Here is a 13,910-nt window from a genome sequence, read left to right as displayed (position 1 = left end):
AAGGAGCTGTCAATGACTTCAACTCCCAGTACCTCTCACAAGTGTGCTCACTGCAATGCTGTCTCACTACAATGGCTCCCTCCCTCCTCTCTTCTGAAACCTTGATCATCCAAGGACATCCTTCCTCACAATGAGCATCAAGCCTAGTTGCTTCATTCCTTGACTTCCTAATCTTTACTCTCTCATTCACACCATAAGCTGTCAAAGCCTTCCTAAATTCAGCCATGCTAGAAAATAACATTCCAACTTTGAAGACAGGGGTTGCCATGTCTACTTCAGGATTGAATTCTTTGAACCTGTATTCCAAAAGCTTCTGCTGCTCATTGCTCAGTTTCAGATTATCATGGTCAAGCCCAGCATCATCTTCAAACTCAACAATGTCTGTGCACTCATTGTGGTCATTAACATCTTTGTCAATGTTGTCTGCAAACAGATCATCATCACCATCTTCAGCATCATAATCACTGTCATAGAAGTCACTGTCAGTGTAAGAATCATCCTCATCCTCACTTTGTGGTTCTCCTGATGACAGACATGCAGATGACAGTGGTTCTTCATCAACAATCTCTTTCTCTTGCTCTGTTTCTTCTCCACCTGCAGTGTATTTCCTTGGAATTGGCACAACAACATCTGTCCTCAGCCCCTGCAAGAAATTGTTGTGATCAACCATAACTGACAGTGTCTTCACCTCTCTCACAGCTGCCATCATTGCAAGAATGTCACCATCATTATCAATGAGACACAATCCATCTCTCATGTCAGTCCCAGGAACACACCAGTAGAACTTTGTTCTCTCTGTCATTTCATTCCCTCCTTGCTTAAGAAAATCCACAAGCCAGAGAAGTGAGAAAGTATCAGTGTTGCAATTGTCAAAGAAATCCACAGTCCCACCAATGTACTCCAAATGCTCCTTCAGACCACAGAAAAACCCATTGTGCTCAAACTCAACAGTAAATCTGTCTGGATCATCTGCAGGAAGTGTCAAAATTCAGTTAAAAATGCAAGTGTTAAAATTCAGTTAACTTGTGCAGCTTCCATTTGGTCATAAACTTCAGCAAACATGATGGATTACTGCTACATTGTTACAAATACAATAGCAGCAGTGGAGTAGATGCATTGGTCCGAGCTGATTCGACTTATTCATCATAAAAAATGGCAGCTTTTCCACCTCTACATTTGCAGTTAAAATTCAGTTAACAGTTAAACAGTTAACTTGTGCAGCTTCGATTTGGACCTAAGCTGCATAAACTAGATGGATTACTGCTACATTGTTGCAAACACAATAACACCAATGGAATAGAAGCATTGGTCCGAGCTGATTGGACTTGTTCATCACACAAAATCGCAGCTTTTCCGATCAACAGAAGAATGGCGCCTCACATGAACACCTACCATCTTGACCAAAAGCTTCCCCAAACCTATCCCTAAGCAGTACAACGACGTCTCCCACTGATTTTGCGCAGCTAATCGTCCACACATGGCTAGATCGGCCCCACGAAAATCCATGGCCGTGGAGGAGAAACAAGGAGAAGAAGAGGAGAAACAGAAAACGAGGACGGCCACGAGACGTACCATACTGCGGAGGTTCGTCTCGCCACTCTCGCCGGCGTGGATCGTCCGCCATGTCCGCCGCCGCCGCCCACGAACTCGGCTGCGTCCTCGCCACCCACGACGAACAGAAAGAAGGAAGGCTACGTCCGTGCGCGTGATTTCCGCGTGCTCGTTATACAGAGAGGTGGGAGGACCTCTTCGTAATTATTCAGTTTGTCAAACGTTGCAATGCAAAACTTCCTCTCCCGCCTCCAAACTGCCACGTGTCGCCACCACATTCAATTGTATGAACTATGCACATTTTGGACAAGTTGTTGTATGAGTGGAACACGTTTTGGAAGATGTTGTATGAAAATGCACATAAGATGCAAGTTTTTGTACCTGTGGTGCAATTACCTCAAAGTGAGAGCCCCGAGTACATGTGATTGCAAGAAAATATCTTTCTAGGTGGATGAAAGGAAGTACTCTGTAGTAATAAAGGCTAGCCAAAGAAAGATGCGACCGCAAGTTTCAACCACTCGTGGTCGACTTCAAAATAGAGATTCTTCCACTCCTATTCGTTTGGGCTGAACGATGAAATGGGCTGTATGTTGGACCGGGCCTTGTCACTGGATATTATGCTCTGTTTCTCTTCTCGGTCGGACCGATCCGGAGCTGTTCTTGCTGAGGAATATTCGGTTTCCTCTCCGGCCGCGATGAGGTCCTCGTCCGCCGCCGATTTCCCCGACGCCCCGGCATCACCAAGCTCCCCTGCCACGACGCTAGCCCACTCCAGGTGCGAATCCCCTGCCCTGATCTTCTTATCACATGTGCATTCCGTCCCACTAATTAACCCTCTCAACATCACCAGCGCCGGCCGTCACTTCTACCTCGCCGTCGACCGCCTCCAGTTCAAGATGGTGCGTCTTCCTACATCCTTGTAGCCGTGCATTTCGGGTTTCGCTCCTATGACAACTGTGCCGAGTGGAGCATCCACGGATCGAGTGGATTGAACCAGATTTTGATTCCTATGAACCTGTGATTGTTTCCGTGGCGCAGAGGACACTGTTGGAGCTCTTAGGAGTTCTCTCGGATCGCCACGGCGCTCTGCCCATCTCCATATGTGTTTCATCCCGGGATGAGCTCGATGCCGTCTGTGCTGCTGTTGCAAACCTCCCCTTTGCGTCCTCATCACCGCTGGTATGATCAATTTGGTTGGCTGCCAACTTCAGTGCCAAATTTTATGGTACCTTGTTGTTGCATAATCATAATTCCCGAGATGATGATGTTCAATCATATCCATGTTTTCTCTTGAAGAATTGAACAACTAACAGCCCAAATGGTGCATATCATAGAAGTGACGATATGACATGAATTATGATTATGCAATTGCGTATATTTTCTTGTTTACCCTTATATGAACATTGTTTCAGGTTCTCATGCTTATTTATGATCCTTGCTATGAACTTACTTTTGCTAGTTACTTATATCAATCTGTGGGATTTGTGTGCAACAGTACAGTGATCAGGCTGAAGCTGAGCGTGCTTCTGTTCTTGAGAAATCTCGCCGGGCAGCAATACAGCGCAATCAGATTGAAAACACTGATATTGCTGGAAGTCCCAAGCTCGAAAGTTTGGTCTCAAAGCTAAGCATTGCAGTAGTAACAGATGCTTGCTTGCCTTCAGCGGCAATGGGAGAGGCTCCACTTATGGCTCGTGTGCTGATAAACTATGAGTTGCCGACAAAGAAGGTGAGTTATCTCATATTTTTCTTGTTTTATTACCTTTAGGACCTGTTAACTATCATGCGTCTATGCAGTTCACATCGTGCACCATGCATTCTAATTTCTAGATCATTTATCTTACCTGATGTATGCATCTGAATTATCCAGGAAGCTTATTTAAGACGTATATCAGCATGCTTGTCAGCAGGTACCTTTAACAATTTTTGATTGATCCACCTATTGAAAGTGTTGCTCTATTTGATGTATTTTGAGTCTATGATGGTACAGATGGAATCGTGATTAATATGGTGGTTGGTGGTGAGGTAGCTCTTCTGAAGTCTCTGGAAGAAACCAGTGGATTCGTGATTGCAGAGATGCCAATACATGTACATATGCTTCTTTTAACACTTACTCTTCATTCTGTTACTTTGTTAGTCATATAGTGAGCTCTTGAGGTTTAAAATGAATTTATTTGTGATGCAGGTGTCTGAGATATTATGACAGCCTCAATTCGTTTCAGAAGTTACTATTGTAATTCAGGACTAACCACTCCAGGTTCCACCAGTGCTACTTTGATGTTTGAAATTACTCTTTGGTTCCTTCAGAGTATGTGAGCTGGTCTTATTATTAGGTTTCAGAATAATGGGATTGTTGTTTATTGCCTCTATGTACTGAGAAATGGAAAGTTTTAGTAAACTTCCTACATCATGTGTATGTTGTTGTCAACAATTATCAATGGAATGGATATTTTTTTCTGACAAATACTGCATTGGAAAATTACTCCCACCAGCGTCAATGTAACATATTTAGTTCTAACCTGATTTACAAAGAGACAGCCATCCCAATTGGTATTGCCACAAAATTCTCTAGAAAACATCCAGGTTGAATTCTAACCTAATAAATGATGTTTCAACTAATTTACCCCATATGTTATGTGCCCTACCGACTTCCACTTTTTTTCAGCAAAAAGAAACATGCAAAAAATGAAACATCGGACATACAACATCTCATGGACAAAAAAGGTCGGAAATGCAGTTTTGGCACATAACATGATTTGTACTTTTTAAAAAAGAGATTACATTTTCGCCAAAATTGTCTTTTGGAGACATTACAGATGTCCAAAAACAGTTTTTTTGTGAACTGAAGGGACAAGGGAGTGCCAACTGTAGGAAATTCTTGATTTTCAGTGGTCATGTGCATTTGCAAGATACTTCAAATGCACAAGTTCAACCACCCCACTTGAACTCATGCCAAATACAGGGATTTGATAGTGAAGTTCTTGGACTTGTCGAATCTCCAAGGAAGCTGGCTACCAGTGCTTCCTCATGGAGAAACGATTGCACTTCTAAAACACAAATTTTCTTGTGCCCCTCAGCTGCTGCAACCTGGTGAGAGGAATACTGCTTCTCCACAGAACAGAACATCTTATCATAATTTTTGCTTAATGACATTGTTAGTAGGTGTTTCTTGGCTTTTGTTTGCCATGTGTTCATGCTTTGACATTTTCGTTTTGGCTATCTTCATTTGGTTGTTAAACAGCTGTCCTGGTATCTTGTCGTAGTAGAATAGTCAACACATGATACACTTGCTGCAGAAATACTAAGACTGTAAATTTTAATTAAGTAATACTCCATCTGTTCCATATTAGTTGTCGCTGATTGGTACAGTGACAACTAATATGGAACGGAGGGAGTATCAAGTAAAACCAACGAAAATCTCAGAGGAGTTTTGATGAACTTTTTTTATAGGAAAAAACAGATAAGAAATCAATTGGTTAAGTGTCATTCCTAGATAACTTCCAATGTAAGAGAGTAATATCTGCAGCGGACCTAAATTACACCTCTAATAGCACAGCTTTGCAGCAGAATTATGTAACAAAAAATTAGGTCTCATATGGTCATGCAAAACAGCAAAAGTGTTATCATGCCACTTACCAAATTAGCACATTAGTTCAAGCTTGGATTGTACCTGTAATCATTCGCCTGAAACATAAGATACAGTAATGAGAGAAAGAAATACTTTCAAAAAAATTGAGTAAAAAGAGTTACCAACGAAGTAATCCTCAAGCTGTTTACCTAAACCTAATCCAAGATTTGTGGATTTTGCTCCAACTATTACAGCAGAATAGATGGATAAAATTTAAATCCCTACTTCTATTTTGTTCAGGTAAGCAAGACAATAGAAAATCACGAAACTGCCATAGTCAGACACAGGGAAAAAATAAACTCATGTGAAATTGTGAATCAGCATTTAAAAACGCATGAAAATGATCTACAGTAAAACAAGATTTCAAAAAGCAGTACACTCATGAATGGCCTTAATGTAAATGTGGTTTACAAGTTTAATTTTAAAATCAGTCCTGATCGGAACACATAAAGACCAAATAGACTAATTAAGCCGATCTACCAATTTGAATCGGCCTTGAAGTAGGGTAAAATAAATTGGAACTCAAAATATGACATTCTAGAGTAAAGACCGATGGGAAACTAAGTTTCAGACTATAGCATGAATAACCATGCATGCATGCCTCAGATGTATTATCCAGGTGATATCACCAGAGCTGCACACTGTTCCGTGCACAAGCGCATCCATCCAGAATTCACTGATGCTTTACAGTCATCATCGGCATGCCAAAATAGCACTTGAAAAAGATCACATATTACCAAGGCTATCAGACCGAGAATGGGAAAGATTGAAAAGGGATACGTCAATCGAACAGAGGAAAGCAATTACTGGTGCATCAAAGCTAAAGATTAAAAACAACAAGTACAAAGTTTCCTAAAAAAAATTACAATACTCGACCAGCCATAGAAGATAAGGTCACAGATCCTTAGATTGTGAATCAGAAACGAAAAAAATAATCATGTGCTGTGAATCAGCATTTGACAATCATCAAGGGCCTCAGTGGAATTGTGGTTTACATTTTGAACTGTTTTTCACATCATCAGCCTTGTCTAAAGATATAAAGTATCAAGGTTGTCAAAATTAGCAAGTGGGGAGAAGTATATGCAGTAAAGTTTTTCAAGAGAGCAGTGCACCATCGAAGAAAATCACGTCTGAAGTGAAGAAGTGGGTTCTTCTGAACGACACCTCAAAAAATGAAGAAATTGTACTGATCGATACGCATGAACCAGCTGAATAGTTTGTGGTTTGTAGATATGTCCATTATATCATTGGCAGCACGGCATGAAGCAAAAAAGAGAAGAAGAGAGCTAAATATTATGCTATTCAAGGAGCAGTATCCTCATGTGAACTCATGTGAAGAAGAGAGATAAATAATCTCAAATTAATAATTCAAAGAGCAGTAGGAGTATTACCATCAATGGACTCACTGCAAATGTTAACACCATCAGTTCAATTTTGAAATCAGTCCTTCACAATAAAGGCCAAATCGACTAATTAAACTCCAAGGAGATGTACCGATTCAAATCGAGTAAAAGAATTTGGATCTCAAAATATGAGATTCTGGAGTAAAGACAGTTTCAGACTATAGCAAGATCATCCATGCATCATGCTTGATTTTGTGCCTCAGATGTATTATGCAGGTGATATCAACATGTGTGTGTGCATTCATTGATACCTTGACGATCCAAAGATTGTGAATCTGAAACAGAATCATTATCATGTGCAGTTGACAAATTAGTAGTGCAGAAAGCAGTATTCTAATCCAGGGCCTCAGCGGAATTGTGGTTTACATGTTGAAAATAGGCCAAAAAAATGTCCAACTAGTTCAACTTTGAACTGTGTTGCATCATAGCCCTTTCATTGGCACCCAGACATGAAGCAAAAGCAGAATAGAGCTTCATAAAAAAAAAGATAATGTTACGCTATTCAAAAGGAATAGGCCTCAGAGACGCAATGTGTGAAACATCATCTGGGTCAGATATTTTACTTACTTTGTAGGACATCATCGTCCAGAGACAAAAGAACACTGAAAGATTTTGCAACAAAACTAACAGAGAGCGAAATGTGGATACACATTTAGTGAGGATTTGTAGGCCTCAGACACATTCGTGCGCCGTTGGTCACTTCATGCAACTCACATGAGTAGTCAGTAGAACCCACATGGCTCATCACTGGCCAATCCACATGACTGGATACGAAGTTAGTACCAGATAACAGCAAATACTGAGTTTAAGAAAGAAATAGAAGCAAATACTGCATTGACAGAAATGTTAGTACTGCACACAATTAAAGAAATAACAGATTATGATCAAAACCAAACGAGAAATGGGAAAAGGGAAAGCATAAAACTTAAAATTATAAGCTGCGAGCCTCCAAGCGAGCTCGGATCTGACAATTATCGATCATGTCAGAGCAAAGCACTTGGGTGCAGCGGAGGAATCTTCAGCATAGGGCTAAACAGTCGAAAAGGGGAGGAGCGTATTGAAGGGACATATGGAGACGAACACCACCTGTTCAGTTCAAGAAAAGCTCAAAATAAAAGCAGTCTCAGCTGGACTCTCTCTCTCTCTCTTCAGGGTCTCTCTCGAAGCCTCGTTCTCTGGTCTCCTCCACAGCATTCCCGGGCCGGACCGGACCTCTTTCCGCCGGCGACGCCGCGCGGCAAGGGCAAAGGGATGGCGCCGGTTATAGTATTAGGCTTAGTATTTGTCTAGTTGTTGTGTTTTCCCTTGTGGAGTTTGGCAAGATGCCGTGTGGAAGCTCTCTCTTGGCGTCTGCGAGCGGCGCCGGAGTGAGGCAAGGTCCTTCTCCTTGCTGGCGTCCATGGAGGACGATGGTGAGGCGCGGATCTGGCCGGGGCTTCTTAAATAAGCTCGTGGCTCTTGGTGGATTTTGTGTCCATGGCCAAGGATTGGAGATCTCGTTCTCTGCTCGTCAAGGGGACGGGGAAGATGGGGATTTCCTTTCTTTTGCTGCTGGGCGCATGGATCTGCAGCAGGGGAGCTTGGAAGCTGCTCCCGGGAGTGAAAGTTCGGCTGCTATTCTTCCGCAGCCGCTCAAGGAGGTCGGCAGGCGACCACTCCCTCCCCTTCTGTTGGTTTCGGTTCTGTTTGGCCGACGATTGAAGGCGAAGATCAACAACCTCCAGGCTGCTATGCCGATGCGGAGGCCCCTTTGTTGCAGCTCAGTTGGCTCCTGGAGCCTCGTCCCAAGTGGTACAGTCCCCGGCGGCGAGGATCTTTGCTGCGCTGCGACATGGCGATGCGGTGGTGACGGAGCCGGACCCGATGGCTTTTCCTGTTCATCTTTCAGGGTCCATAGTGCAAATAGTTTGGATCTGGTTGTAATTTCATTTTTCCTTGTGGTCCTCTTTGTAAACTTGCCACCGATCAATGAAAGCTTCTAGGTCCCTCCGGGACCATCCCCTGTTCAAAAAAAAAAAAAAAAAAAAAAAAGCAGTCTCAGCTTTTGTGAAATGAATCTGGTCGCCAGACCCCAAAGGATCAAGCAGTCATAGCATCGTCAAAATCCAACAAGTTATACATAGGAATTTGTTATATAGAAAGAAACACAGCAGTGATAGATGGAGATCAAAGTGATGTTTCTGGTTCTTCGTGACCCCAAAAAGAAGGCCTCGGATTATTTCTTGAAGCAAGGCACACGTTAAGGTTGCCACGCCTGACACTTTTGTTCCAGAGAAACGAGATAAATAAATTTCTGACTTTAAAACTGGATCAGACTGTTTTTAGAGTGGTCAACTAAAGAACAATGAAATGAGTGTCAATGCAAGTTAGCCCATCAGAACATCAAAAGTGCAACATTAGCTTTGTTTCAGATGGGTGGTGATTAGAAACATCATATGGGCATCCTCACTAGTCACACAAATAGTGCACCAGATGCAATTTAGTTCAGCTTCTGATCTTAATAACGATAAGACTAGAAAAGGTTTGACATCTAGCACATCTGCAAGCACCATGAAATGTGATAGAGCTAAGAACAAAAATCAGTGCAAGCAACCCAGAAATTTTGACAAGGCAATGGACAATCTGTATTCATACCAACAATTTAAGGGAAAACATATTGGTTGAAACATTTAAAGAAAATTTGTGAAAAACAATGTCCATAATAAATCTAGTGAACCTTGCACCATCCTATTTTACACATTTGAACATAATCATGTGAACACACAAGCCAAAGAATAGCTAAAACAACAATCTTTTGAGCTTTAGATGAGACATGAGTAATCCATGATTATAACCAGTTCTTTCAGAAAAGACAATTAGAAACAGCAGTCAATAATATAGAATACCAGCAGGATCAAAAGAAAGAATGCATTCTTACATTAAGCACTAATGGGAAAAAAATCTCCACAATAATTTTTTAGGCAAGTGTAGGCAGATTTTGCAATTTGAACCACAGATTACAAGATGTTGAAATATGGCAAATGGACATTTCAGACCATTGTTCAAGGTTGGATTGTGTTTTAGTCATGGGGTTGAAACAAAAGCAAAGTGCTGATCCCACACTACCCACGTGGTAATTGTACTGTTATCATTTGCGAGAAACAATCCCAAGGACTTAAAATACAACAATAAAGAAACACAAAACAATATGAAAGTATCCTCAAAGTTAGTCGACACAAAGGTAAATGTCAAAAATGTGCACGCACAACAAATATCAGCAATTTGCAACTGAAAAAACAATACAGTACTTATGTAGATGTCCTGCTAGAGTGTAACTCACTAACAAAACATATCAAAATCAGCATTCCCATTAATGGCCTAAGTGAGGCTTGATAAAAGAATTAAATTAGTATCATAATAAGAAACTATCCATTGGGACTGAGCATCAGAGGTAAATTCACATTCTCATGGTTTATCAAGGAGTACAAAAATATCATCATGTGCTGGTCATTAGAGGCAGAACAAGCACATAACGAAAAAGCATTAGCTGGGAAGATCAAATGGAGAAAAAGAAACACAAGTTGCAGTTGCTGGAGAAATACTAAAACTGTAAATTTAATTAATATCACCTCCATTCTAAAATAAGTGTCACAATTTTGTCTAAATATGGATGCATCTAGGCACATTTTAGGGTGTAGATACATCCGTATCTAGAAGAAGATGTATACAGCTTTGATATTATAAGAAAAATATAGGGGAAAGAATTCAGGAAACATGAGAGAAACTAAACACGGAAAATGTAAAAGAAGAAAGTGTACTCCAGTGGTCAACAGAACCTCCAAAATTTTTGTGCTAAGCAAGGCAAGGGAAATTAATTGTGAGCCAGCATTTAACAAAAGATAATAATACATGTTGTCAACAAATTAAAATTTCATACAGCAGTATTCTGATCAATGACCTCAGCGGAAATGTGGTTTAAATGTTGAAATGGGTGTTCCATTAGTTCAGTTTTGAACTGTGTTTCACATGATCGGCCGCTGGGGAACAGTCATGGTTGAATTATGGAGTTCAATTGTTCAAAAGAAAGCCGTAATGCTGGTTAGGCGGGGAAGTTCAATTGTTCAAAGGAAAACGCTGCAGAACTGAAGCAGCATTGATGCCTCAAAAAGTCAGTACTGATTGATACACATGAACCAACTGAGCAGCAGCTATCAGTGGTTTGCTAGTCATTACAGGTAGAACAAGCACAGAGAAAACAAGCTTTAGATGGAAGATCAAATGGAGAAAAAGGATTAAAGATAAGACTGTAAATTTTAATTAAATATTATAAAGATCAGAGTTTTGATATGCTGGCAAGAGAATCCGAACATTTTTCATGAAAAGCAGACAAGAAATTGATGCCATTTCTAGAGAGCTTTCAAAAATGTGAAGAGAGATACAATCATTTTCAAAATAAGTGTTCAGCCATATTATCAAGATCAGAGTTCTGACATGCTGGCAAGAGAATCCAAACATTTTTCATGAAAAGCAGATAAGAAATGCCATTTCTAGAGAGCTTTCAAAAATGTGAAGAGAGATACATTCATTTTCAAAATAAGTTCGGCCATATTTCTAACATGCTCTCAGCACTGGGTACGTCCTTTCCTTTCCTTTCATATTTCTAACATGCTGTAGATTTGAACTTTTGAGCCTTCCGTAACTACCTATTGGAAAACAAGTGAAATTCTTGCTACAGATCGACAAAAAATGCTGTGGACCTAAATTACAACTCCTATAACACAGCCTGCAGCAGGAAACTTTACCCAAACTTTTGTATGCAGGACATGGTCAAATAATACCTTGCTATTTAGGCCTCATATATAGTTTACAACTCCTATAACACAGCCTGCAGCAGGAAATTTTACCCAACTTTTGTATGCAGGACATGGTCAAATAATACCTTACTATTTAGGCCTCATATATAGTTATATGGAAAAGTGTTCTCATATCAATGAACAAATTAGTCCATTGGTTCAAGGTTTTGTCTTTACCAGTAATCACTGCGCTGAGACATAGATAAATGAAATCAAGAGTTCAAGACTTCCCAAAAAATTTCAAGTGAAAATACCTAAATCAAATCCGAGATGTGTAGATTTTACTCCAACTGTCAAAACCGCATATTTTGTGCTAAGCAAGACAAAAGAAATACTCCCTCCATCCATAAATAGATGTCTTATACTTCTCTAAATTTGGATGTATCTATACACTAAATAGTGTCTATATACATCGAAAATTTGATAAATCTAAGACATCTATTTATGGACAGAGGTAGTACATGAAACTGCTGTAATCGGAAAAAAAAAACAATAACATGCAATTGTGAGACATCATCGGCCTGGGACATAAGAACACTGAAGATGTTTCAGCAAAACAAACAGAGAGCCAAATGTATTTGCTTCATAAGTAAGGGATTTGAAAGCCTCAGAAGTACATTCGTGCGCCATAGGTCAGTTCATGCAACTCATTTAAGTAGTCCAAAGAACCCTCATCACCGGCCAATCCACAAGACTAGGCACAGAATTAGTAGTACTAGAATAGAGCACAGACTGAGTAAAAAAAAGGTAAGGGAAGACTGCATGGACGCAGTAACAATTTCTTCATCGCAGGGCAAAAAAAGAAGCAAGAAAGAGAAAAGGGGAAGAGCTGCATGACATATGAAGACGAACAACTGGTCAGGATCTTATGAGACGCAAAAGGAACATCAATCGTCCAGATCAGGGAGTCAAACCATTAGTTCTACTACCACAGTTTGTAGGACCATAAAACCCAATTCTAACGCCATAAACACTGAATTTATCAGATTAGTAGAAATCAGTCAAGTCAGACATACGAAATCGATATATAGAAAGAAAGGAGATCGCTGAGATGGATAACAAAGTCAAAGAAATAGGCCTCAGAATTTTAGTTTGCACTTCATTTGCTCAAGGAGGAGTGTCAGTACAACTCAACGACCATCACTGGCCATGAGAGAGTAATAAAATTGCATACATCTTTCCCTCACTAGAGCTTTGACAAGTTTACATGGAGAAATGACCCCATTGATTCAATTAGTTTAAGAGCTGGAGCTGAAGAGTGCAGAAACGTAAGAACAGAAACGTAACTTAATCGTCAGAAGTATAAACAGAAACTACCAAAGTTCCATGTCTCAGTGGTGTCAATGCAATTTCACATAACATCAAACCGCTCAGGACAATTCACAGAAAAAAGGCTCTCGATGCAGCAATGTACCCTGTCCGCAAAGAGAGGGTCAGAAAAACATTTTACTTAGTCAGACAGAAAGGAGAAAACAGGGGGAGAATTATTGGTCGAAGTTATTATTATACTAGAAGAGGGCAAAAGTTTGAACGATAGAAACTGCAGTAGTGAACTGACTAGATAAGTATAATTAGTTAAAAAGAGGTTAAGAACTCCCGGTGCTGAACAAACAGTGAAGGCCTCAGCTACGAAAAAGCTTTCCTCATGGAGCGATCCAGATATTTTACTTATTCATTTAGACATCATTGGCCAGAGAGATTGAAATAAACTAAGCACACACGCAGGGGAAAGAGTTCTGGAAACGGGAGACAGAAATTTAATACAGAAACTGTAATTCTGACATGCTTGCTAGAGCATCCCAAACTTTTTTTTTTTAATTGTAAACACAGATATGAAATCAATTGTTTAACTGCCCAACAAACTGTAACGAAGAGAGAAATAATCATAATCAAGATGAGTGTTTGGCCAATTCTAAGAGACTAGTGTTAAGTTATCAGCAGTGCATAACTTCCTTATAGAAAACAGGTGAAATTCTTTCGACAGAGCAAGAAATCTGCCGTGGACCTAAATTAAATATCTAATAGCACAGATTTGCAGCAGGCAGCTTTATGCAAATTTCGTATTTCAGGACTCATATGGTGATGGAAAAGTGTTATCATACCAGCCCATTGGCTCAAGGTTGGATTGTATGTGTAATCATTGGCCTGAAACAAAAGATCCCCAAATAAAAGAAATTAAGACTTTCGAAAATTTTGAGTTAAACCATTCACCAACAAAGCAATCTCAAGCTGGTTAGTTAAACCAAATCCAAAACTTGTGGATTTTGCTCCAACTGTCACAGCAGAATAGATGGATAAAATGGAACTGCGTACTACAATATTTTGAGCTAAGCAAAACAATGGAGTAACATGAAACTGCTATAATCAGACACAGGAAGAAACTTTTGTGAAAACTGAATCGTCCTTGCACATGAAATTAGTCCAAAACTAATGGTGAGCAAAAAGCACTACTGTCATCTGGATTACATGCAGAAAAAGAGTGTCCAATCTCAGTTC

The 13,910-nt window shown here is 40.1% G+C and overlaps 1 protein-coding gene and 2 non-coding genes across 3 annotated transcripts; 1 reads left to right on the top strand and 2 right to left on the bottom strand.

Moving 5' to 3' along the window:
* The first annotated feature begins 2,169 nt into the window (after positions 1-2,169).
* Positions 2,170-4,015, top strand: LOC127304690 (uncharacterized). The gene is made up of 7 exons (XM_051335301.2): positions 2,170-2,326; positions 2,402-2,450; positions 2,590-2,730; positions 3,047-3,280; positions 3,422-3,461; positions 3,542-3,639; positions 3,737-4,015. Exons 1-7 carry the CDS (start codon positions 2,247-2,249, stop codon positions 3,752-3,754), a joined length of 660 nt encoding a protein of 219 aa, XP_051191261.2. The 5' UTR covers positions 2,170-2,246; the 3' UTR covers positions 3,755-4,015.
* Positions 4,016-5,774: 1,759 nt separating this feature from the next.
* On the bottom strand, positions 5,775-5,884 carry LOC127327961 (small nucleolar RNA Z188). The gene has a single exon (XR_007868877.1). It is a non-coding gene; the product is annotated as a small nucleolar RNA Z188 (small nucleolar RNA).
* A 6,604-nt stretch (positions 5,885-12,488) lies between these two features.
* LOC127327963 (small nucleolar RNA Z163/Z177 family) lies at positions 12,489-12,564 on the bottom strand. The gene has a single exon (XR_007868879.1). It is a non-coding gene; the product is annotated as a small nucleolar RNA Z163/Z177 family (small nucleolar RNA).
* Between the last annotated feature and the right edge of the window lie 1,346 nt (positions 12,565-13,910).

The sequence above is a fragment of the Lolium perenne genome, chromosome 1 (genome assembly GCF_019359855.2).
Source record: "Lolium perenne isolate Kyuss_39 chromosome 1, Kyuss_2.0, whole genome shotgun sequence".
Classification (NCBI taxonomy): Eukaryota; Viridiplantae; Streptophyta; class Magnoliopsida; order Poales; family Poaceae; genus Lolium; species Lolium perenne.
Note: the sequence above shows the minus strand (reverse complement) of the source record. Positions and strands in the feature narration are given on the sequence as shown.

Coding starts and splice junctions, on each gene's coding strand:
- LOC127304690 (XM_051335301.2), top strand. CDS start 2,247: ATGAGGTCCTCGTCCGCCGCCGATTTCCCCGACGCCCCGGCATCACCA. Junction 2,327..2,401: donor ACGACGCTAGCCCACTCCAG/GTGCGAATCCCC, acceptor CAACATCACCAG/CGCCGGCCGTCACTTCTACC. Junction 3,281..3,421: donor ATGAGTTGCCGACAAAGAAG/GTGAGTTATCTC, acceptor TGAATTATCCAG/GAAGCTTATTTAAGACGTAT.